Genomic DNA, 25,628 nt, shown 5'->3' on the forward strand with positions numbered 1-25,628 from the left:
GCGGAGCTTCCGACAAATCCCAAGGCAAAGGCAGGAGCCGCAGCCCACTGCCTTGTGGATGGCCTTGTGGTTACTCGAGATCAATGTGCACCCAGCAAAGGGTTTGCCGACTCTGCAGGGACTCAAAACATTGCTGCTGCAGGGAGAGGCATTTCCCTTGTGTCTGCCTCTGAGGGAATGTAGCTAATTGATCTGTTCCTCCCCTGGGCTTCCTGCTCCTCCAGCTAGAACTGCTGCCTGCCTGCCTGCCTGCCTGCCTGCGCCGGTGGTGCTGGCAGCTGATGGTGCTGCTCCCACAGGATGCAGCCTAACAGTGCGGTCCTCCAAGGAGTGCTCAGGGAGCCACCCCTTTAGTGAGGGCTGGTACAGGCCACCTGCACAGGGCAGTGATGTGGATGTGTGTGTTTGCTTGTAGGTGGTACACCCCACCGCCTGGACTCCACTGTCCTGGTGAGTGTGTGTTGGCACCTCCCTGGTGGGTTACATTATGTCCGATCTCCTCTGCAGGTACCTGACTGCTGCCTTGGTCAGCTCACCCATAACTTCCATGAGACAAGCATCCTGAGTGCCAGGGCCTTGCACTGCTTGGCTGGGAGGAGACTGCTTGGCTCCCCTGAGAGCTCTGTGCTCCGCTGAGGGATGCCAGAGATGACAACAAAAGCTGTGTGACCTGCTCACACCTGGCAAATAAGGTAAAAAGGATGGCAGGAGTCAGCAGAGTAAGGCTGGCTCTGGGAGTGCGGGGGATCGTACTGTGATCAGAGGGTTTCCTGGAGGTGCTCTTGGGTGTTCCGAGTCCTTAAACTCTGCAGAATGAAGCAGAGCTGCCCTGTGCAGGGGCCTGCGGGGTTTGGTTCCCACACAGAATTGCTCTGAGCTGTGCCCATGGCCCCTCATGTCTGCTTCTGAAGGCATGCTCCTGTTCTCTCCTCTTCTTACTTTCCTCCCTCCCCCTCTCCCTTTCTTTCCTTCTTCCCTTACTTCCTCCTTGCTTTTCCTTCCTTTCTCTCCTAAGGGGGTGCTGCTCCCCCAGAGCACGTTCCCTTACCACAACCCCACCCCAACAGACACAGACACTTCCAGTTGTTTACTCCCTTTATTGTCACCCCACAGGGAACAGCTACATCCTCTGCACAGGCTTAATCCCCAGGATGTCGAATCCTTTGGCCATGATGGTGGCAGTGGCTTCGCACAGCAGCAGCCTCCACATGTTCACCTTCACGATCTGGCCTGCAAAACACCAACGCAGGAGCTGGAGCAGCGGCTCAGAACAACTAACGCTGCCTTCCCCAGGGCAGCTCCATCTGCCCCCAACCTGGCCCTGGGGCTGGGCACACAGGCCCCTCCCGTTCTCCCCAAGCCAGGCAGACTGACCAGCCCCCATGTTTTGAGGTGCCTGGCTGCTCACAGCTCTCTACTCAACCTTCCTGCTCACAGGGAGATGATGACACAGGCTGTGCCTGGACCTCCAGTCCTCCCACACGGACAACGCTTGTTCTGCAGCAGCAAGTAGTGTGACACCAGCCTTCCCAGCACAGGCAGACACCCCACAGATTGCCTGTACCATGGTATGTGACAGGCAAACGCAGCACCCCTAGGCCAACACTCACCGCTCTGCCTATCCTTCTCAACGCAGTAGCAGCTGTCGTAGAACTCGGTGAAGGTGGTGGCCAGCTCATACAGGTAGTCACAGAGCGTGTGCAACAACAAGTCCTCCAGGATCTTCTGCAAGATCTCGGGGAACCTCAAGATGCACTTGCCCAGTTTCCACTCCTTCTCATGGTCAAGGATAAGCACCTCCTCCCTGGCTGCCTTCCGCAGCATCTGCTCGTCAATATTGGCCAGGCGAGCAATAGCCCTGAAACGATCCAGAACACACTCTGCTTGTGAGGGTCCCACTGCTCAGCCTGGCCCAGGGCCAGCCTGCGGTTGGTCACCTGTCTGGCCTGTCTCAGGGCTAGCACCAGCCGCTTGCTGATGTCACTTGCCCAGTCCTGGGCTACCAGGCCAGAAGAGAGCCACCAGCCCTGGGAACGCACAGGGAGGCGCCGCCCTCGGAGCGATCCAGCAGGGCACTGCAGGGGAACAGGGAGGGACGTGCTCTGGGCACACGTGTCAGCAAGGACAGCTGCTGCTGCCAAGCCGACCAAAACTGGGTGGGGTATGGCAATACCTGAGGCAAGCAGCTACTGGAACACAAGCTCACCCCTTTCCCACCACCTAGGTCCTCCAATGGAATCACCAAACACTCCCACAGCTCCCTCACAGTCCCTACCTAAGAGCCCAGGACACGCGTCGCACAGAGGAGCCCTGCTTCAGATACCGGAGGACACCACTTCGAATGACAAATCCAATCTTGCCTGTAGCACAGGCCAGCGTAGCTGCCTTCTTTTACCAACTACCCCTAACAGCGCTGATGCTACTAAGTCGCCCCTTTCCCCACATCTCCAAAGCTGCAGGGAGCATCGAAGGCCAACCCCAAGCAACTCCCTGCGCACTCAACCCACCTGATCCGTGTGAAGGCGTACAGCAAGTAAGCCGCTGTGTTTCCTCGGTCATCCAGCATCTTGTCAAAGGAGAATATGTAATCGTTCAGTCTGTTGTGGGAGAGATCTGCGTATTTAATACATCCAAAGGCGACTGACGTCTGGGCAGCTTTCAGCTCTTCTGCTGTGAGGACCTGTTGCAATTCCACCACAGGTAGCAGTCAAGAGGAAGAACGCTACGTTGGCATCGTGAACCACAACACGCGGCCTCGGCCACCCAGCACGGCTCAAGAGGAAGGCCTAGGCTGCTGGGGGATTTCACCACACGGTTCTCAGGGAAAGGCTCAGCCCCACCTTTCCAACCTCAAGGCTCCAGACAACCCTCACTTGTCTTGCAATCCAACGGCACCGCAGCCCTGCCCAGGTTAAGGCTGACTCCCTCTGCTCCTGAAGGCCCACAGGACCTCTGGGCCCCACAAGGTACCATCTCACATACAGGTCTGATGCTCATAGTGTGCTCCTGCTTCTTACAAACTGCATGTACACATAGCAAACACATGGCCCTCCGACCCTTACAGAGCATTTTGGACAGTCTGAACACTTACAAACCCCCTCCCTAGTGGAACAGTGCCCTGTCAGCACGGCAAAGCACTTTGTGACTGACTCCTATGAAAATCTCCGTGGGTGAGTTTCAAGGTGTTTTTTTCTGTGCTTCCTCATGTTCCTGTTTAAAAAGGGACCTTTCACTTTCACCCTGCGCTGCACAGCACCAAGGAGCTGTGCTTCCCAATTCCACTGCCTCACACAGTGCGTGGACAGAGTTTGGTCCTTCTGTTCCACTCCATGTCCCACACTGTCCGGTTCTCTCCTGGCCATCAAGATGCAAGAGAGACAGAAATTTCATCAAGCAAAGGGCTTCTAGAAAACTGCCACAGCCTCCAAGGGAAAGGGTGACGCCAAAGTCCCCTGCAGATCCCCAACCATCCATCACAAGAAGTCACTGCTAGCCCAGCAGGCCAAGGCTGCAGCTTTATATTCTGCCACCACCTCCTGCATCCTGGGGGGAGTCACAGCTCCTGCGATTGCACCAGGGACACCTGACAGAACCTGTAAGGCCACACCGATCCTGCCAGGCCCAGCACTCCTCTCCCATCATCAGAAAGCTCTGCAGTACCAGCCAGAGGCCAGCATGCTGGCTGCAGCTCACACTTTCTCACTGTTACGTACTCAGGGATGCTCTTCTTTCCCCAGGGCAGCACCTTGCCTGAACTGCTATCAAATAATCACACTGACTGTGCACACAAGCCATGGCACCTCCTGGGTGGTTTGGCAGTGTCCATATTCTCAGCTCACATCCAGGATGCGGAAACCACAAGTCTGTGAACAAATCTGGGAAGTTCTCAGGGAAAATAAGCCATTTGTCACAACTACCTTGTCCCGTTCCTTGTCTTTCAGCTTGTCCATAGCTCGTTTCAGCCCTTCTTCCAGCAGATCTATAAGACGCACTGTATCCCCTGAACGAGTCTTGAACTTCTTCCTGAAAACACAAGGCCAAAATGACCACCTGCATACGAGTGGTCACTTCCACCCTCTGCCTAGGGCACCATGTGTGCCCAGGCAGATCCAGGACATGCATCAGAACTTAGTGCAGGGATTTCCACTGCTGGCAGCTTACGGATTATTGAGAAAAGCACATGCTCACAAATTCCTCCATATTGAAGAAACTGACACCACACAGACAGCTGCAAAACAGAGAACACCCACAGGGTGCCCAGGAGGGGTGACCAGGAAGGCTCCAACAGTCAGAACTGTCCCAGTTCCAGACCTCAGGCAGGACACCATACCAGTGCCAGACCCCTGCCCAGCTCAGCAAGTCACCTTTAATTTTTTAACAAACCTACAGTAAAACCACCCAGTCTACCATGGCATGTGACCACCAGAGTGCACCGGGTCAGCCACACCTTCACAGAGACACAGTGATAACTCTGGATCAGAAGGGCTTGCAGACCAGGGCACAAGAGGTTCTTTTCCCAACTTTCATTTCATCTACCATGAGGCAGGTAGAGACTAATGGAAATTCATGGCCTTTACCGTTGCCATCTCCCAGTATTCACATCAGCTTCCACTGCACTTCCACCAGCCATTCCTAGTGCCCCCTCCCCAAATGCCAGGCAGCAGAAGCCAGGCCCAAGAGGGATCCTGACCAGCACCATGACCAAAGGACCATGACACACAGTGGAATGACACAGGTACAAGTAACAGCATGGCACGCGGTGCTTTTTTTTTTTTGTTGCCGTGCCACACACATACTTCTCAACAAACAAGAGCAAGTCGTCTGCCTTCACTCAAACAGCCTCTTCAGAGCACATACAGAGCAAAAACTACATCCAAAGACTTACTTGTCTTCTCCCAGCACCACTCCGAACGCGGCATGGGCCACTCTGGTTACTTTGGGATCATACCAGCCGACCATCTGTCCAGCTGCAAACACTGTTTGTAAATGCACCGACTGCAAGGAACAAATACCAACAACTGGTTCTCAACCCACTCCTCCACGTACAGTTTCTTCCCAGCTTTGTCTCCTTCACAATGAGACTTAAAAATGTTTCTAGCTCCACAGACAAATTCCACTTCAGAAAGTTCAACCCTTCAAAGAGTTTTCCTGGCTAACAGAAGCAGCAACTGGCAAATTCCCATCGCTGCTCAGATACGGAGCTGACAACCTCGCAGCTCCTCAGCTAAGGAGAGACCCAAGTATAAGCAGTACAAATCTCATTCCAGACGCATCTATTGAGATTTAGGCTTCACCCACCTCCCGTGCTGACTGGGTCTGCTCTCCCTAACCAGTCGGAGATCACCAGCCGCAAAACTAGATTCACCATGACACCAAAAAGGACAAGAGTAAATACACCAACCACACTAAAACCCCTGCAGCCTTCTACCTGTATTACTGTTGCATCTGTCATTTAACACACTTTCTGATGGCCTGTACCAGCAGCGGCAGCAGAGGTTGGCACGCTCACCTGGCCGCTATCGACAACGTAAATCAGGGTATCAGCCTTCTCTTCGTGCAGCCTGTGTTTAAGAGCAGCTAAGTCAGATGTGTCGTACGTGTACCCTCCGTCCGACTTCATGATCGTCAATGGGACAGGGAAACCTGGGACAAACACGATCTTCCGGCCGTCATCAACCTGGACAAATCCTATTAGAGCAATGGAAAACATTCTGTGTTGTATCACACAGGGAGGTTTCTGGGCCAGCACAGGCAGAAACACTTCCCTTCCTGGATGCTAACAGAAAGGAAAGGCCATGCGCTCACATTCTCAAATAATTAATGGCTCAAAATATGAAGAAACCTAAATGAGAACTCCCTTGCCAACCAAATCACATTCTGTGCTGCACTTCCAGAACTCAAGACGACGCATAAGGAAGCGGATCTGTACAGATCTGGCCTTACCAGAAAAGACCTAATTGGATTTAAAAACTCCTGTCACTGGCATCCAGATCCACCTTCACAGCCTCACAAAAACAGCATCACAAAGTACGGTATTAAAGGCAACAGAAACTCCATGGAGATGCAGCAAGGCCTTAGCACAAAGTCTTTCAGAGATAAGACTAGTCAGAACACTTCAGATTGTGAGACTATGAACTGCCAAATCCAGGCAGGAACACATAAAACCAGGGACTTGTTATGCTTCACCTGGCTTTTTGCCAGCCTCAAAGTCAACATGATCCAAAAATGCCACTGTCTTCAAAGAGATTTCTCAAAGTTCTCATACAGTCACAACACTAAGATCAGGAAGTCTATCGTATATTGCTCCTTGATTTACTAAGGATACAACGAATTCCAGTGGATCGTCATGCTATTTCCTACAGATATCACCAACAACCTAGTTTTGGTGTCAGCAAGAAAGATTCAAGCTTTCTGGAATGATACCTATAAGAGTCAATTCTGCTAATGCTTCCCTGAGAAGAAAAGCCACAAAAGATCCACTCAGGAAATGTGGCTGAGAAAAAGAGCAAGGGTGGGCAACATGCAACTTCAAAGATATCAGTCCTAAGCCTCACTCGATAGGAGCGAGGTTACTTCACTCATCCTGACAGCTGCAGAATTTCTGACTCCAAGACCAAAAGCCTCACCTTTATCTTCAAATTCTTTCACGATGTCTTTCATCATCTCATGGTAGAATGATTCCCCTCTCTCTACGAGTGTGATGTCCAAGCAATTGTAGATTTTCTGGAACTCTTGAGGAGGGAAAACAGAGGAAAACACTTCTATTAAATGCACACAGTGGGAATTAGTGGCATATATGTTTACTAATGGGCACAGCAAGTCCCTAAAGACATTTTCCATCTCTTGGTCAAGCCATCAGACTAGCACTCAGACTAGACTCAGGAGACAAAAGATGTAGCAGGGAGCCTCCACAGACAGCCCAGTACTTTGGTTCTATTGGCTATTTTCTTTAAGCTGCTGATAGCAGTGCAGCAGTGATTTCTGGAAGAGAACTAGAGGATGGACTCAAGACATTAAGGTTGAGGAAAGCCACACTGTTCTCCTGCTGAGACATGTTTCTGCATCTGGCAGTCACCTTTCCGCGACACGTCACAGATCAGTTGCCACGCTTTAATGAAGTCTGGGTTTTTGCTCTGCAGCAGCACCACACATTGGTAGGCACGTTTCTTAAATTCCTCCTCTGTGTCAAACCTCCTCTTGGATTCCTACAGCAAAACACAGCACATGAAAAAGCACTGCTTTCGCCCCTGGAACAAGCGAACATCCGTAACAGGCTCTCCAAGCACTCTCATCTCAAAAGACAGAGGCAGCATGCTTACAAAGTGCTTTGATGATGCCCCATACAGACAACTCGATACCAGATACCACAATTCATTACCCAGTGGCAGGTTATTGCAATAATCTACTAACAGTGATGCAATTCTCTTGTTTCTCCAAAACTACGGTGCAATTTGTAAAGCTCCTCAATCTGCTTTTCAGATGTTGACAAAAATACCACACTTATTTGCTACAAATACCTTGTAAAAAGCTTGGAGATCCCCAATGGGAGGAGAAACAGTTAAGTAATCAGGAAATTTGTCTTGGAGGTGAGCAATGAGCATTCCAAACTGGGTGCCCCAGTCTCCTAAATGGTTTAACCTTGAAGCAATCAAAGAGCACAATAATTAATGATTTCTCAAATGTATGCTTTGAAATACATGCATTTAAAAAATATATACCCTAAAAGAAGAAACACACATAGTATCAGAAATCAAAAAAAGGCAATCCCCTGCAATTTCACTGCAATGAAGCTGCTGCCCTTCTTGATTCCTATCCCTGCTGCACTTGCTCAGCTTAGTATCTTACTACCCATAAACACAGACCAAAGCATATAGGCGGGTATTGCATAAATTCAGCCAAACGAGCCCACCACACCCAAAAATCGACTCTCACCTCAAAACATCATAACCTGCGAATTCGAACAGTCGGCTCATACTTTCTCCAATGATAGTAGACCGCAGGTGGCCAACATGCATCTCCTTCGCAATGTTAGGGGATGAAAAATCCACCACCACCTTCGACACAGAACCAAAAGAAAAAAAAAAACGAGGGAAAGACAGCGGTCATTACCACATCCCATGTGTTTGATGCGGGTTTTGCTGGGGGGGAACACGGCTCGCCTCTGCTGCCCCTCACACCTTTTGCTGCCAACAGCACACAGCCACAGAGAATGAAGGAGCCTGGGGCTCGGCTGCACTGCCCAGCAGAGGCAGGGAGCATTCCTAGGCTGACCATGGCACCACACGTCGTCCCCAGAGAGGCCTGAGACCACACCAGGTAACGCAGCCCACTCCATGGCCCCCAGTCCCTAAGTCACATCCCATTTACTCTGCTGTAACAACCAGCTGACATGGACATCTGCTCAACAAATCGCTTCGAGGGGGAATTTCAAAGTCACCTGCACTCCAGCACGTCTCATCTATATGTACGCTTACGGCCGTACCTTTTTCCTTTTGCCAACAGCTGGCGGTTGAACTCCGTTCATCAATAAACTGCTCAGCTGCTTCGACACAAAATCCTTTCTCAAGTGGACATTGATAAAACCTTTAGAGGAGAAAAGCAGCCATGAGTGCTGGGGCTGCAGAAGTGCCTCAAACCAATTTCTGTTTCCTCCCCCCTTGGATTTCTGCTTCCTCACATCAAGGACAAAAGCACACGAAGTTAGCTTGACAAAACAAAAAAATTTTCAGCAACAGAACAAAGCTGTCACTAGAAGACAATTTCTGTTCCCAGATTACAAGAGTCTGTTTCACACCACTATAACCTTTACTGCAGCTACGCGCTGCAAGCTAGTCCACTGACATAACTCCTTTTTGCATGCTGTCACTGAAAGGTGAATTTATAAAAACATTTTTTTTAATGAGAAAATAAATAACCTTGCCAGGGTTTGCAGAATGCAAAACCAAATCCTGCTTTGTCTCCTCTTTTTTTAAATTCACATCCTAAATCATAGTTTCACCTGGGATAATCCACGCTTGTGAGACAACAGTTTTACCTGTCCTGCTTCACAGAGCTAATGAACGAGCTTCTGCCCAAGCAGTCGAAGGGCTGTGCCATGTGATTTCTGTGTTTATGCTGAAGCCCTAAGGAATATGAGCCCTTGTATTTCCTCCTGGGTCACAGGGACAAAACAGATGCAGCAATTAATAACCTCCACACTCCTCCAGCATCTCAGTGCTGAGAGGACAAGGTCTCCTCACCATGCAAGCCACAGCGAGAAGGGCATATTGATTTTTGCTGTGATTTCATGATTGTGTCCTGATACCCATCACCAATATTCGAAGGAGAAAAGCTGGTCCCTTAAAGATCAGTGGAAAAAATGCTAATTAAAGGGCACAGAATTGCACTTGCCAGTTCTAATACAGACGTAGATTTTGTGCTGCTGCACACGTCTGAGGGCTACAAAGCTCACCAAGACAGAAGAAGCCAATTCACCCTGGAACTGCAGTTTTAAATAACAAAATAGTTGAAATCAACTCAGCTTCCCTGATCACCACCCACTATAAAGTCACCCTATCAGCTTTAAAACACACAAAGCGTGTAACGTGAAACTATCTTACCAGGACCAGCAATTTCCACCTTCTCAATGCATTCATTGGCAGGAATGTTTTTTGTTATTTTCTCAGCAATTTCTCTTGGGCTAACCTTCTGTTCCTTGGTTTTGAGCAGTATCTGAAACACAACAAGATCAAGTAACATTAAATCCCCCAAAACATTCTACAGAGTCAAACAGAAAGCACAGATACTGTGGCACTGAAAGATCCTCATGATCCTTTAGCTTCAGAATGCAGACACACATAAAGAACATCCCTAGCAATTTTTAAGGACTAGATCAGCTCTCTCTACACAGCACAAGCCTAACTAGACCAAACATATTCACTCCCTTCTGCTAAGGGCAATTAAAGGGTTGACCCTATGTCCCTACGCAAAGAAAATCGTCCCAGCTATTTTTCAAAACCTGTTAAGTGGTTTGGCAAATTTGCATGTCTAAGCTAGCAAAAGGGACAAACTCTGAAAAGCAACACAGCTGGCACAGGCCTTCACATTGCTTCCAAATCCTGCTCATCAGTCTCACGGGTATCTTCAGCTCTGAGAGCATTCATATTTGAAGTTTTGAACTGTGCCTACAGTAGATGCTGAGTGTGTTTTCAGAGCAAGTCTGCTGATTTATGGTTAAAAGCAACTGAAGCAAACTGCCTTCAGTCCCACCTTAGACTCAAACATAATAAATAATAAATAAATAAAATCCAACAACTCAAGCAATCAAAGATAATCCTTACACTGCCCCATTTCCTTCAAAAAGCATCAGAAAAACTGCTGGTAAAGTAGCTCTCCTTTTCCCTCCAGGCATGAGCGGCCCACTGAGAGGAACTCAAATAACACGGTGCAAGTTCACATACAACGGGAGCACCAGAATGGTTTGGGTTGGAAGGGACCTGCAAAGATCATCTGGTCCAGCTCCACCATTTCTCTGTCCATTCACAAAGCATCTCCTCACATAGCGTTCTGCAAATCTTACAAGAACACCCTTTAGGAGGACTCTGTGAGCTAGTCCAGCGTCCCTTGCAAAACACTACGCTCACAGTGTATAAAATTACCACAACTGCTTGCTTCTGAGCACGTGGTTTTCCATTCTTACTGTGATGTGTTTGAAAATAATCTATCACCTCACTCCCATCAAGGCCACAAAGAGCATGCACCTCTTTGTCAATTCAGAATTTACGCTCACTTCTGCTTGTATTTGCTAACTTGCAGTCTGCTGAAAAATGTGACTTTTCTACTTAAGTTTCAGCTTCCTGTCTCACCTGTCATACAGTTGATCATAACAGGATGCTTACAAGGCGGTAAAGGCTTAGAATGGGCAAGAAAAGAAAACCTCTGTAGCCTTTAATGCTACTCAAAGTGCAAACTACGGGAAAAATAAATGCAAAACCAGATTACGGGCATGTTACACCAGATTAGAGGCGTGTTACCTGATTTATTCCAGAAACAGTCGCTGTACTCCTATTACTCTAAGAAGCATGCAGAGCTCCTGGCTCAAACCCCAGGCATTACCATGCTAACAAGCTCCCAGGGAAACAATATGCATTTGTGAGGGCTGTTTCCACATCGACGCATTGCAGGGAGAGGCTGCTGCCTGGCACGTACTAGTGCTGCCCGTCAGGGCCCTTCCTGCTCCTCTGGCAGTCGCGGTCACTGGTTCCAGCTCTGCGCTGGGGACACCCTGGGGAGCAAGGCTCTATGGGAGACGTGCACCACAGTCAAGTCCCTAAAACTCAGGCCGATGGGAAGTACATAAACTGCTGCTCTCAGAGGGAAATGACTGCACTGCATCCCCTGGCTCTGCCGTGCCGGTATGCTCTGTGCGTGCCGCCTGTGTGAGCACTGCCAAGCTCAGGCCCAGCTTATACGGTGTGCCTTTCCAGTGAACAGACTCTATAGCCAAGCCCAGTACTAGGAACCCTTACTCACCAGTACAGCTGACAATCTGGAACTTGAAACCCTGGCTTGAAGTGGACGCTTCAGCCACTGAGTTATGCGAACAACGTTGACACTGAGAAGCCAGGACTGCTCGAGAATCCAACCGCGACTTAATTGGGGTAAAGCAGCGGTCAAAAAACTGGCAAAGCTCTGAAAGCCCGTGTCAGTGCAGTCACCCAGGGTGCTCCTCTGGCTGGAGCCCAGTCACAATACGCTAACGAGACCAAGGGAAGACGACGCGTATTTGTGAGGGCTGTTTCCGCCTTGGCACTTCAGACCAGGAGCCTGCTGGCTGGCACGTATCGGTGCTGCCTGGGAGTCAAACTCACTGTAGCAGGACAAGACATAGTGGCTGCAGATGACAACCTGGGAGAGCAGAATTCCATGCGTGTCGGTGCAAGTTCAATGTCAAAATTACCAGTCTAATAGATTAATAAAGGTGAATTGACAACAGAACGCTTAAAAAAAGAAGTCGCTTTGCTGAGATTGCAAAATAAAAGATCTGCAATTACAAAGAGTCTACCTATTCACTCGAAGGCATCAATGCATTGAAAGTTGGGGTGCTTTAGCACCTAAGCCAGAATGCACTACCTTCTTTCTCCCCCACCTCCTCGTTTTAGCACAGTCCCAGCCCACCGAGCAACTCCTGAAGTGTCTCTTATTCTGTCTGGGTCTTCTTTGGCCAAATATCTTCCAGAAAGCAGCAATGCCATACTTTTCAAAGTAACTGTTGATACTAGCCAGAAAAAAACCCCACTCCTTCCTTTGCACACACTTAACAGCTGTTCTGTAAAGTGGAATCATTCTTACAGTTGCCTGAAAACCTCCAAGATCAGAACACCGTAATAAAAAACACGTGTTTCCTGCCTGTTGCTCAGTTAAAAGAAAATACAGCTGCCACAAACCACAGATGTGGGGATGCCCACACATCCAACCCTCAGCAAATGTTTGGATAACAGCCAATAAGATAGGAACATGAGCACAAAAGCGTGCGGAACAGCACACTCAACCTGTCTGACAGAGCATTTGTCACAAAACTGAAATGCTTGAAGGAACACAACAACAATCAACCAAACTCAGCTGTTATCAGGGAATGAACAAGAGACTTTCGAAACAAAGGAGTCAGCCCGAGCAGTAAGGACGGTGCCTGAGCAGCAGTCTACACCTGCCTGGACACTGGGAGAAGGCGCTTCACGTGCACCACAGCCTCTGCGCAGGCCCGACCCCGACCCGTCCCAGCAGGAGCTTGCGGAGGGCAGTTTGGGATGAAGCACACGGGGACCCGTGCCCCACGCGGCGCCCGGGGGAGTGCCTGGGCCCCTCCTCACTGCTGTCCGTGTTGGTGGGCAGTGGGAAGCTCAGTGCCCACAGCAACAGGAGGTGTGTGCAACGAGGGGAACCCGCCCTCCCGAAGACGGGGCGTGTGTTTGTAACCCCCCCGCCCTGTGAGAAGGGGGAGTGTGGGCACATAACTCTGGGCAAATGTCGGGGGGGGGGGCACTGTACTTCCCTGGTGTTACAGAAGAGCATTTAAAGATTTGCAGGTTTATCAACATTTTCTAACTGTCTAGAATTGTGATTTATTGTTTTGCTGATATTAGTTTCAAACATGTAGCTCACTAATTGGTAGTTAATTGCACATCATTAGTAAATCAATGCAGTACTTAAATCCTGACTTGATTTAGATCCCACGAACTGAGCAGTTTTTCTGTGTGACACACATGGGACTCTCGTACCAGCCATCTAAACAAGAGGTGTACTCTGCGAAGGTCAATGCTTCCCCTAAAATGCCACTAGATACTCACTGAATTCTCAGCTCAGAGGCCTGCAACAAGCCTGAAACAGGTCCAATATCGCAGCTCTCACTGTGCTGTGTATCACTTCGCTTCCAACTGACAACATCCCCATTTTTCTCCTCTTCATAAGATGGTTCAGATTTACCTGCGTTATGCCCATGGCGCTGTTACACTGGTAATCCCCAAATTTGGGCTGCTGACTTGGTGTCACCACTAGCGGAGGATTTTCTAAATCTGGGTAGGCAGCCTGAATAGCAGCTCCAAAGATCTCCTGAAGACAGCTGTTAATATTAATCATGCTTTTTGCTGTTTTACTTCTTTCCTCTTGAAGGCTCTGAAAAAAACAAAATCCAGAAGGCGAAATTCACAACATCTGAGGAGCCGTTACATCCCACTTTTTTCCTTGGCTGCCTGGCAAAGCACAGCTGACAGATTTGGCTGACACCCCTAGGCACAGAAGCAATATATACAACAGAAAAGTCACGTGATTCAAGAGCTGCTTCTCCCCTGGAACCTCCCAGCACAAACACTTCCCCTGAGCGCAGGCCTGCATTACTGCTCACATCTTTGTCAGGGATCCTGGTAGAGATCTCAGCTGGGCTGCCCGTTACAGGACTAGCCAAGACTTGACAGTGGGGCTTATTAACCTACGAACATTCTTCATAAAGTAGGTTTCTGTTTAAGGAACCAAGAAATATCTGATGTGCTATCAACAGTTAAGGCATCAGAATGCTGAGGGAGCACACTGTCACAAATCACTAGCTGTTAACAAACCGATACCATTTATTTAGCTTGTCTTAATGAGAACAAAACCCACATCCTACAGCATTAATTCTTTATTCCCTTACCTTTCGAAGGAAATTTAATCGATACTTAAGTTTTGCGTTTTCGTCTCGCAACCCTTCCAAACTTGGGGAGACTCCCAAGCATCCAAAGTTCTTCAGACGCTCAATTTCTGCAGTTAGCAACTTGATCTCGTTTTCCTGAAGAGCAAAATTAAATTATCACACAGTAATTCTTGGAGTGGGGGGACAGAAGCTGAAGAGCTGCAAGATCTCAGATACAGTTCTAGTTTTGCCTCATAAAGGTAACAGAAATGACATGTAAGCCGAATAACTCCAAACAATAAATGTTTAAAGGTGGTTTCTATTTGTGTCAAGAACCAGGATTGTGAAACATTTTTAAAAATAGTAAGAAGATAATAATCTGACTAATATCAAGCCAGAAGTGCAAGAATGACAACAGGTCACGCTAATAAAACATATTCCCCAAACAGGCACTGTCAAATGATTTGACTCAAAATTCCCTAAAGCCTCCATCAGCCAGTTTCACCATCTCATAGGCCACAGCTTCTCTTCCAGAGGATGAAACCACAATGACTCTCACAACCCCAGCAAGCTCCATCACCAACTGGAGACAGAAGTACCACGAAGTACAGCGTGCTGCTTCATAGGGGAATGCACAGGGCCACTTCTGCAGCGTGCCCTCACTTCCACCTTGCCACACCACCTTTCCTTCCCTACCTCCAGCGTGGCTTCTCCCTTAAAACTGACATAAGGCATTCAGAAGCAATCAGGAATTTGAGGTGGACCTCTATGCTCCAATAAACAAACTTCCCTGCGCTTCCCCATGCCCCTCCAGACTTCACAGCCCGGGACACAGGCAAATTCTTCAACAGGCAGCCTCAGCCCAAGGGCTGGAAGCTGCTGCAAGAAGCAGCAATTTTCCTCATCCCACCCCCTAAAGAAACCGTCTATCTGAATCTTCATCTCTCTTGTCCATCTCTTGTTCTCCCCCCATCAGCCACAAAACTGGCTCACAAATACAAGTCTGGAGGCTACTGAAAATTTAAGCGACTCAACGCTGCTATGGAGGGAGAGGCAGCTAGAAGAGGCAGTAAGCACTCCCCATCCTGGCTCACCAGCCCCTCAACTGACTCATTCAGGCTCTCCTCTACCAGAACTCCCACAGCGGGAGACTGCTCGGGCTATTATTGTAGTCAAACAGACCGACAAACCTTATCAAAAAGGGCTCACCTACTTTGGTGCTCTTGAAACAATCAGAATATTTAATTAAGCAAAAAAACTGGGCCATCAAATCTTCCGGTCTTGTACGCCCACCTGAAAACCAGCTCCCACAAATGCCACTGTAACTAACTGCAGATGCTCAAAAAAAACCTAAGCTGTGCCAAAACAATCTTAAGGTTGGCCTATTTGTGGACCAAGCTGAAAATCAGTACTTTTGAGGTCATTCTTTATTTGCACTTCAGCTTCCAGCACACTTCTTTTACAGCCTCAAGGTCTGCTCTGCTACAGGAGAACAGGATTCTTCCTGCAGGTTCAGATGTGAAGAAACAGGACTTTGAGAAGAAAACCCTTTATCAAAATCTCTGGTTTGGCATTTAGCCAACTAAAATCACTGAACAGCACAGCTGTATCTCAAAAATAACTCATTTCAAATAGTCCACTGCAGCTTTTTCTTTTGCAGCCTATTACTTCTCTTTTTTAACCCAGGGGAGACCCCCCCCAAATTCGGACTGGTTTTTTCCTCACATACATATACATACCTTCCCCCCTATAACCAACAGAAAACATATGGTTTTAATTTTGATTTTTCTTACTGGCCTGACCTGGTACCATTTCATATAATCTGAAAAAAATTCAGACTGAACTTCAAGTTTAAAATAGTGCAAGAGAGATTTCATTGCACTCTTTTACAGTTGTTTCACTGTAAGTTTAAGTAATCATTGACTTAAAGTAACATCAGAGCATTGAGCTGTGTAACTCACCCCTCCCTGCCCCGAATCCAATCCTAGAATGTGATTTAAGAAAAGCACAGATATCTTCTACTCTTAATATCACGTCTTCTGTAAATTCTGCACCCACCCAGTATTACCTTCTCTCTAGCAAAGTCACCAGCTTCAGGACAAGTTAGCAAGACCCTTAGGATGAGTTTTGCATTGAGGACAAACATTGTCCAGACCCAGAAATTTGCATTCTGCCTTTGAAATTAAAATCCCTACATATCCAAGCCAACAAGCAGCTCACACGCATTCCTCCTGCATTAAAAGATTCCTCCAAATCTACTGCCAGACAGATATTTTAGTACCACTGGAAAACTTTCCAGAATGAAATTCTGTAAAGTTCAGTAATTCAGTAATTTGATTTGGATTTTCCTCCATAATCACAAATGCCTCTGGCCACCCAAGTTAAGCCTCGCAGGAGGCGAGATGACCAGTACCTTACTGGAGCTTCATTCCGTAGTTAAGACTACAAGAGATGTTGAGGAAAGAGGTTTATCCATGTGCACAGAACCCAGAACGAGAGTTCTCAGGAATCACCGACCCCTGGCCCAAACAGCTTGTCCCACATAAACACAGCGAGACAATTAGTATCCCAATTGCTTGGATCTGGCCAGGAGGTAGACGACCGTAAAACAATGCCACAGTTCAGTAAGTCTCATCTACTTCTTTCCCATGACTGCACCTAACCAGCAAATTCACAGCGCAGACACCTGCAGGCAGGAGGCAGTCAGGCTGTCTCCAGTTCAGACTTGACCAAGCCCAACGTGTCAGCCCAGACTGTCGCGTTTTCCTACCGTGTTTCGTGCTCCCCTTCTTCAGAAAATTTCAGTAGCAGTCCTTAAGTCTTAAGTCACACTTACTTGAGTGTGAACTGAAAGCAAGTAGGCCAAGCTGCCTACTCCAATATTGCTGCTGCCACCTAAGTCTCCCTTTCTGTGCTCATCAACAGCTAATACAGGTGATGAAATGAACTTTTAGTTCAAAAGCACCCAGCAGACAAGCCTGAACTCAGCAATGATTACACTGCACTCCAGAATCGATGGGGTTAAGACCACAGCAGCTGGGCTGGGACAGCAGCACAGCTGAGTACGGCCAACAGCTCCAAAACTGGCAACAAGGGCACCCTGGTTTATGGGACAGCCAGGAGGGGAATGCCACTTCACTGGAACAGGTTCCCCAGGGCAGTGGTCACAGCACCAAGCCTGTCAAGAGTTCAAGGAGTGTCTGGACAACGCTCTCAGTCATATGGTTTACTTTCAGGCAGTCCTGTGAGGAGCGGGGAGTTGGACTTGATGATCCTTATGGGTCCCTTCCAACTTGAGGCACACTATGATTCTATGATCCCCACACCCAATAACCATGTTGCTGAGCTTGCCTGGAAAAAGGTCTGTAGACATTCACATGTTAGAAACACCCCTTATCACAGCAACCTGCAAAAAAGCTGATTATCTAGCAAATCACCTATGAATGCCAGATGATATTAAAGGGATATTATAAATTCTACATTCTTTCTGAAAAACAAACTACTACATTAAACTAGAGATACCCCTTGTAACTCCTCTCTCACAGTACCATCCAAGCGAGGAAGTGAGACAACGCCAACACACCTCTGATCTGATGTGTAACTGAGCAAAGGAAGAAAAAAGCTGCTGTTCAGGACATAAAGTGTCACCGCCTGGATTATTCTACCTGCATAGCCTTACACATACGCCAACTTGTCAGTAAAGGGTCATACCTGATGACCACCTCATGAGAAGCTGCGGGAATTACATGAGGCCATGCTGACATCTCCAAGGGCTCTTTGGTCAGCTGAGTACTAGAAATCTTCCCCTCACCTGTGAACACAAAAAAACTATAGCTTTTCCAATAGGACCAAAAGATTCCTTATATTTTCCCTTAGCACATAAGAATGTCTTTCAAAGACCCCCCTGAATTAAAAAGAAACTTGCATAGGCTTCTGTCTCTGGGCTTTAACGTGATAAAGCTTCTCTCCACCACATTTGAAAAAAAAAAAAAAAGAGAGAGAATGGCCCGAGAAAGCACGTCAAAGGGAGCACTACACCTCTATTCCTTCCCCTCCTTCTTGTCTCCTGCACGGTTTTATCTCTGCTCCTAGTCCGCCAAGCCTTTGCTGAGCCAGCTCAGTGCAATAACTCGGCACATGCTCTTTGCTCTTTGTTGGGTTATTTTCCCCTGAAGAGCTGATTGCTGCCGGGCAGCTCACAAGGGGCTCCAGGGTGTGCCGGAGCTGGCACCAGGGAACACGTGTCTGGGAACGAGGTGACAGGTAGAATCATGCTCAGTAATTCCACATGGCTTCCTTCAGTCTCCTGGAGTTAAAGAGCTGAACACTGTCCCTCTTGCTTTGCTTCAGAGTGACTGGAACTTGTTTACGGACTAAAGACCAGACAGCAGTGACAGCAAAGGGAGAACCACTGTGCCAGAATGCCCGAGATGTCCTTCCTCTCCTAGCAGCTACAAAGACAAAATGCAAAAACAAGGGCAAAAAGCAGTTGCAGAGATTCAACAGCCAGATTTATGACCTGAGTATTTTATGGCAGTGCTTATTGTATGTTTGAATTATGAGTAGAAAACATACCGAAAAGGTGATTAAGAGCATATATGTACGGTAGGCAAAAAACCACAAGCCAAATGTCCAGAACTTCTGTTATGTGCTCTTGGGGCAATATATGAGAAGTTAAGCTGCAGGAATCAAAGATTTCCTGAAGCTGCCTATGTACCCTACTGTCAGTATCAGCCATTGATTCAGATAGAACTGGCGGTCTGACTGGTTTTTTCATTATTATTATAGTCACTGAAAAAGGAAAGGGTTGTCACCATCTTTTTCCCCAACCCAAAACACCTTATGGCTGCACCAATCCTGTGTGAGAAAGCCGAAACTGCCATCAGCACACCTGCCCCTCCAACAGGTCCTCTGACAGCGCTTCCCCGGCTGCTCCGGGCTCCCAGGACCCGCCGCGCCCGGTGCTGCCCCTCCCGAGGCCAGGACCCCCTCCCGCCCATCTCCTCGCCCGGCAGCAGGGCGATACTTGCGTGGCGGCCGCAGCCAGCTGCCTGCCCCGGGAACAGCACACAGCAGCAGGGCGGTAACACACAATCCCGTGTTTAACAGCCTCCTGGGCCTTTTTTTTTTCTTTGGAAGTTTCGTGCAGAACCTCACCGTGAACCCTCACCCTCGGTGCAAAGTGCCACGAGCCGAACCACACGGCGGGACTTCATGGCACAGGGCCTCGGGGACGACAGAGTGCTTTCACCCTAGTTTTTGCCTCAAGAGAAGTGAAAGAACCTGCGGAAGGCGCTGCGGCCCCGGCCCGCTTTCTGCCTTCCCGCCCCAGACCAGCCCCCCGCCTCCCCCGCGCACGGCGCACCCCTGCTCTGCCCCGACACCCGCCGCGGCCTCCCGGTGCTGCCGAGGTTTCCCCGCGGCGGGACCCCGGCGAGCCTCCCCCGGCCGGGCGGGGCGGCACTCGCCTGCCCGCCGAGCTCCCCCGCCACCTGCGCGGCCCAGAAAGCCCCGGGGACCTGCAACGCCTTCCCCGACGGAGGCCTCCGGGGCGCGCCGCCAGGCCCCGCTCTGACCCGGCCGCGGCGGGCGGGCGGCCTGCGCGGAGCCGGTCCCGCCAAGGGCCGCTCGGCGGGGCAGGGGGGGGGGGGGGGGGGGGCAGGGCCGACCCCGGGCTGCCCCCGGCCGCGCTCCCCGCCCCGGCCCCGCCCGCACCTGCCGCGCCAGCCGAGCTGCGGACTGCGCCACGCGCGCCTCCATCCTCGAGCGGCCGGACGCGGAAGTAGCGCGAGCGGAAGCGGGAAGCGCGGGGGTGGCGGGAGAGGCTCGAGCGCGGCGGCGGCGGCAGCACCCCCGGGCGGCGGGGAGGGCGCGGGCAGCGTCCTGCGTCTGACGTCACGCGCGGCGGGGGCCGCAGGCAGCCCCGGGGCCGGGGGGGGGGTGGGGTGCCGGGGGGCCCCGGGTGCCGGGGGGCCCCGTGCTCAGTCCGAGCACGAAGCGGCCCGGCCGTCGGCGGCGCTTTTCGGCAGGGAAGGGCTCACCCGCGGCCTGCCGAGGGCCCGCTCCTGGGGGCTGCCCGTGCCCCCAGCCCCAGGGGCCCGGGAAGCGGCAGTAACCGCCCAGAGGCGGGGAGGAAAACCAGCAACCCCCGCCCGCGGCCACCGCGAGTCCGCAGGGCCGGTGGCGAGGGCAGCTCCCTCGGCGAGCCGCGAGCACCGCGCGGGAAGCTCAGCGCAAGGGGGCCGGGGCTGGGGTTCGCCCTGCACCCCGGGGCTCCTGTCCAGCTGTGTGCAAAATCACAGGTTTCTGTCAGAAAGCAGGGAGCAGGGGGGTTACGCGTCTAACCCCCTCAGTAAAACAGGCGGGAACACCCCAGCAGCGCCCCCGTTACTCAGCGTATACCCACCAGCCCCCTCAAAAATGCCAGGTCTGAAGGACTTGCAGAGCCAGACACATGAAAAGCTACACGCTTCCAACTAGTGACAGGAAAAAAACCCAACAAACCCAAAACAATTTTGGTGGCAGTTGATGAGAAGATTCAAACAAGACAAAAAGCAAGAAGGCATGTTTGTCCAGAAAGGTCACTTTATTGGAAAATCCTAAAATGGGACTTAAAACCTGCAGCCCTCCTCCCACAGCAGTGGTTTCAACGGGCTCCCCAAGTCACCTTTACAGACCCATTACAGACATGAGCTGCAGTACCAACGTTAAAAGTGCAAGTATTCTGAACTTCACACCTACTTTTATGACCTGGCAGGAAACACAAATGCTTCACAGCTCACAGAGAATTCATTCACAGCACTAGGGAGTCAAAACTGGCTCCCTGCATTCCCCACAGGGTACAAAATACATCACTCGGAGGAGAGTCCGATGCAGAACATCATAGGTAGGGGTGAGGTTCCTTCAAATTTATTTTATTGCGGTAAAACCTCTAAAAGGTAGAGCTGTACAAAAAGTCTAAACAGCATTATTTAAGAATAACAGCACCTTACGCTGCATTTGTTCTTATTTAAAATTCTATTTCCCAAAAATACATTCCTAAATATACAAACTATACAATCTTGTCACTTTAATGCTGGTTTCTGTGATGATATAACTTTAACCTAAAAATCTTCAAAACATCCACATACTGACAAAAGCTCTAATATACAAATGCCTTGGTACCTTCATAATACCACATAAATAACTTCAAAACCCCAACTGCATTTGTAGAATTGTCCAGAAAGCAAATACTTTTATGGTGATCACACATCGTCCGCAGAGAGCGTTGGAATGTTCATCCTCGGCCGCGTGAAAAATGCCATTTTCTCTCTAAAAAAACCACGATCAGTTGTTAACGCAACAGAAGTCTTGCCAGAAATGTCCATCATCCACATTAAAATTGATCCCACCAGCTGTCACCACAAGGAGCAGCAGCACGCCCTCTCACAGCCTACACCTCTCACATACCAGACAGGAGGCATCCTTACAGTTAAACCCACAGCACTCGCCTCATCCAAAAGCCATTTCAGAAGGCTCGGGTTTTTTTTGCTTTCTAGGTGTGTTTGCTTAGGGAAGCAAAGGGCTGCTTCCCTGTTCGACAAAGGAGTTCCGAGTTTGCTGCCCGGTGGGGAACGACTTGGAGCACTGCCCGTTGCTCTGAGCTCACGCGCAGCGCTGCAGCTCGTTTCCCCAACTCTCAGGCCTTACACTTTGAGACAAAAATACACAAGTTTTTGTTTAAGCAGAAGAGTTAACCACTTCTACAAAGGTTAGCTTCATCAGCATCTTAGTCATCCACAGAAACATCACGGTAGCCGTCAATTTTTCCTCCCCTTTACCAGTCACCTGTACGTACCTGAAGGACTGCACTTCCAGAGGCTCCTTCCGACTCTGCCCTCGCAGCCTGTGGACATCCTTGGCAGCAGCTCTCATCATTTTATCGGCCTTCAGCTCACACTTGTGTTCGTTTTTTTCCACCTAAACAGATAATGGAAAAGGGTTGTTTGTGCTTCCAGTAGGAATCCTTTTATCCCAACTATTCTCCAAATACAGCAGTAGTTCAGCTGCAGGTCTAAGGGGTGAGGAAGCTGCCGACTCTGGACATCACGAGCTGCAGAAGCTAAACTGAAGGCTGGTCAGCTAACCATTGTAACAGAGAGATCCTTTTGTAAGGCCTCCTTCCAGGCCTTCGGTAAGAATTAGAGGTGCTACCTGCACCTTCTTCGTATCTTCTTGATAGATTTTTTTTTTTTAAGCCAGCAGATCAGCTCATGCAAGAACGTGGCAATCCCTGTGCCAGCTGTGCCCCAAAGAGTGCCTTGTACCGGCTCACTCCCACACCCGGTGCCATCATAACTTAGCTCCTGCCTGGCGTCAGCAGAGGCACGTCGATAAATCACAGAAGCTGGGAAGGAGCTCTGTACACACGGGAGAGTATGATGCAGAGAGAGTAAGGTAAGTGCTAACCACGACACCCCGCACCTGCTGCAGACTGGGAGGCTGCCCTTGACAAAACAGATGGCATCGGTGACCTCTCGGGTCTGCTCCTGCGCTAAGGCAGGAAATCTCTGTGCTGGTAAACGCACAGGTTTGGGACTAACAGAACTCAACAGGAAGTTAAAGACGGGACAAACTCCAGCAAAGAACAAAAAGTCCAGCAGTTAAGGGATGAAGATAATCAGCTATGGAATAATACTTTTTTTTTCTAAAAAAAAAAAAACCCAACAAACTGACTGAGAAGGCTGCCCATCTCGCTCATCACCTACCCAGGCTTATTCAGACATTCCTGAAGCTTTACTTACCTTATCTGTAAATACATTCCTTTGGAAGCTAATGACTTTTATTTAAACCCTCTCCAGAAAAGTGATAATGCAATGAAAGACAACTTTCATCATAAAAGCGAACAAAATCATTTAACGAATTATTTGTTGAAATTCTTGGTAATTAGTTCTGTCTCCTTCCCATCCCTGCCCTGCAGTCCACCCTTCGTAAGCAGAAAGATAGATACTATTAAGCTCTTAAAACCAGGAAGTCTGCTATCATCTGACTTACATTATTATCGCTTCCTATGCACAATGATTTCCCTGCCACCTTGCCAAACCTCGCACGTGTGGGAAGGGCCCTGCGGGCTGTAGACACCACCCTGAGAACAGCCAGACCCTCACGGCCAGCAGCTTCCCTTCCCAATCACTTGCTTGACGGAGGTGTAAGCGGAAGGCAAGAGGAGTGCTAAGGCTTCATTTCCTGACTGCCCAAAGCCCCCTGTTTCTCCAGTCACGTTTCCCACACACCCTGAAGGAAATCCCACAGCAGGTATTACTCACTCGTTTTTCCACTAGCCTCAGCAGCAGTCGAAATCTCTCGTCATCCTTCACCCACTGCGGCAGCTCTTTCTCACCCTGACTTTGAGCTTGTTCCAGCTGTTCCTTCAGTTCCCTCAGCACCGAGATCTCCTGAACCAGCCGATCGTGCCAGGTTTTCGAAGCTTGCAGGTCCAGCTCCAGGTCTAGGGAAGTGCGGATTAGGCGCTCTGTACCGAAGGACTTGATTGAAGGCTACCAAAGAAGGGGTGTATGAACACAGTGATGAGAGCTGTCCCGACCACAGGCCCATGAAGGGCCAAATACATCAGGAGACCAATTTTTCCAAGACTTCTCTTTGCACAGGCTTCTCTACTGATCCTGCTTACCAATCTGTCTCAAGACAGAAAGCACACACTCAAGCAAGTCCTATAGAAAAGCCTTTTGATTTCAGTGGTTCCACTAAATTTCTTCCTTGGCAGCTTCTCCAAATCAAACAAGTCTTACTTGCACACCTTGCTCCCAAGTTTCTCATCTTCAGAGGAACCAATAATGCAGCAGAGAAACCTGTGTTTGTTTTTCCAGTAACATATTATGTTGCCTTCTGCTAGTTTCAAATACAAGCTGCCTCAAGAAAACCATCTCCTCAGGAGCTCAGCATCAGTATCCCAGGGGAATTTCAGTGATTGCCCACACAACAGGCACAGGGGTTCATTCTATGCCACGGAATCACTACAACAGGGTCACCTGAGACATCATTCTCCTCACCCTTCCCCCCAGCTCCTTACATTTCTTACAAGTACTTGAGAATCTCACAACAAGAAACACAGCAAAGCTCTTTGTGCTACTTCTGCTCTGACAAGGTGGAAAATACCAGGAACCATCTTCCTAAATTGATTGTTCTAAATGAGTTCCAACATAAACATTCCTGCCATATTCTGATCTATCAGAGAAAAGTAGCCTTGAGAGACTTCTCACACACAAAGAAAAGGTTGTGAATGAAAGCATGTGGCAACTGATTTCTGTTTGCAAATTCTTCCTTTGAAACAGTTCTCCAGTTTTTGCAAGTCTCTATGCTAGAGGAAAAAAAACAGTCGTGACGTTTTTACCCGTTTCACTCTGACGCTTCGTCTCTCCATTGCATTTCGAACGAAGGGGGGCTTTTTGGATAGTGTTGAACTGTCACTATCACTGCGATTCAGCTGAAAATGAAGTGAAAACCACATGTTTTTCATTAAAAAAATACAAACAGTAAATACACACATTATTAGCAAGATCAGAGGGTTCTGTAAGTGACTCTAAGAAGTGATGGTAAGTAGAACTATGAAGTTTTGCGAAAAGCTACAGCAGACAGCTGCCACCCCAAACTGAGCATACGACATGCAATCCATTTGGCACGGCCAGATCCTGCCACAAGCCTTGAACTCTGTCCCTCTTTGGGAATAGACTGTCTGGAACTAAGTTGGGGTATAATATGGGACTCTACCCCACTGCCCTTCTCCTCTGCAACTAACTAGAAAAGCCTAGAAAAATAAGCTGTAAGTAATAATAATTTAAAACATCACTCTCTTCTAGCATCTGTAAAACATGGGACTATCTTATTAGAGATTTTTGTTTTCTCCAGTGGTGCAAAAGGTGGGTTGTGCTTACACCTGTAAACTATCCCCCTGGGTTTTCCAACTTAGGAGTTGTCATGTTACACACATACAGCCTGCCTTCATTTGTGATTGTCTCTAGACCCTTAAAAAGAGCTCCGCTCAAGTAGGGTTTAATTCCCTTCTCATGTTCCTTCTCAAAGGTGGGGGCAGCGGGGAACAGGTGTGTGGGATCTGCAGGTGCTGGGACATAGCAGCCCCGCCACCCAAGCACAGGCCACTGCTGCAAATTAAATAAGGCTTGTTTCTATGGAAGCATCCGCTTCTGAATCGGAGAAAACCTGCACAGCAAATCCAGCTCAACTGCATTAAGAGCATGCTCACTTAGGACAGGTGATGTGCGATAAAACACAGTGCTTGCTTGTTTGCTTATTGAATTTAAAAGATGAGTGAGTTACAGTTTAGGCTGACCCTCAATCCAGGAAATAATTGTAAAGGAACATTTCAAAGCAGTGGAAGTGCTCACCCAGCACGTGGCCGGTTCAGTTACGTTCAAACAAAGCACACTGGAGACTTTCAAGCTTCCACAATTTCTTTGGTGACATTATC

At 49.0% G+C, this 25,628-nt stretch overlaps 2 protein-coding genes across 2 annotated transcripts in view; both read right to left on the reverse strand.

Moving 5' to 3' along the window:
• Nucleotides 1-1,082: 1,082 nt before the first annotated feature.
• On the reverse strand, nucleotides 1,083-19,903 carry RARS1 (arginyl-tRNA synthetase 1). Its single transcript, XM_086470976.1, has 15 exons — nucleotides 19,859-19,903; nucleotides 14,165-14,299; nucleotides 13,462-13,650; nucleotides 9,600-9,711; nucleotides 8,483-8,583; nucleotides 7,933-8,054; nucleotides 7,518-7,638; nucleotides 7,076-7,205; nucleotides 6,627-6,731; nucleotides 5,510-5,688; nucleotides 4,886-4,995; nucleotides 3,918-4,023; nucleotides 2,508-2,680; nucleotides 1,611-1,858; nucleotides 1,083-1,230 (listed from the first exon to the last, which is right to left on the reverse strand). The coding sequence occupies exons 1-15, from the start codon at nucleotides 19,901-19,903 to the stop codon at nucleotides 1,121-1,123; spliced, it is 1,986 nt and encodes a 661-aa protein (XP_086327102.1). The 3' UTR covers nucleotides 1,083-1,120.
• Nucleotides 19,904-21,387: 1,484 nt separating this feature from the next.
• WWC1 (WW and C2 domain containing 1) overlaps nucleotides 21,388-25,628 on the reverse strand; it is a 72,594-nt gene continuing 68,353 nt past the window's right edge. The window contains exons 20-23 of the mRNA XM_086470817.1: nucleotides 24,534-24,626; nucleotides 23,449-23,679; nucleotides 21,981-22,102; nucleotides 21,388-21,454 (exon numbers count right to left, since the gene is read on the reverse strand). Of these exons, the coding sequence (XP_086326943.1) occupies nucleotides 21,388-21,454; nucleotides 21,981-22,102; nucleotides 23,449-23,679; nucleotides 24,534-24,626 (513 nt within the window). The remainder of the gene's footprint in view (nucleotides 21,455-21,980; nucleotides 22,103-23,448; nucleotides 23,680-24,533; nucleotides 24,627-25,628) is intronic.

Source organism: Leptosomus discolor, chromosome 10 (genome assembly GCF_034619465.1).
Source record: "Leptosomus discolor isolate bLepDis1 chromosome 10, bLepDis1.hap2, whole genome shotgun sequence".
Taxonomy (NCBI): Eukaryota; Metazoa; Chordata; class Aves; order Leptosomiformes; family Leptosomidae; genus Leptosomus; species Leptosomus discolor.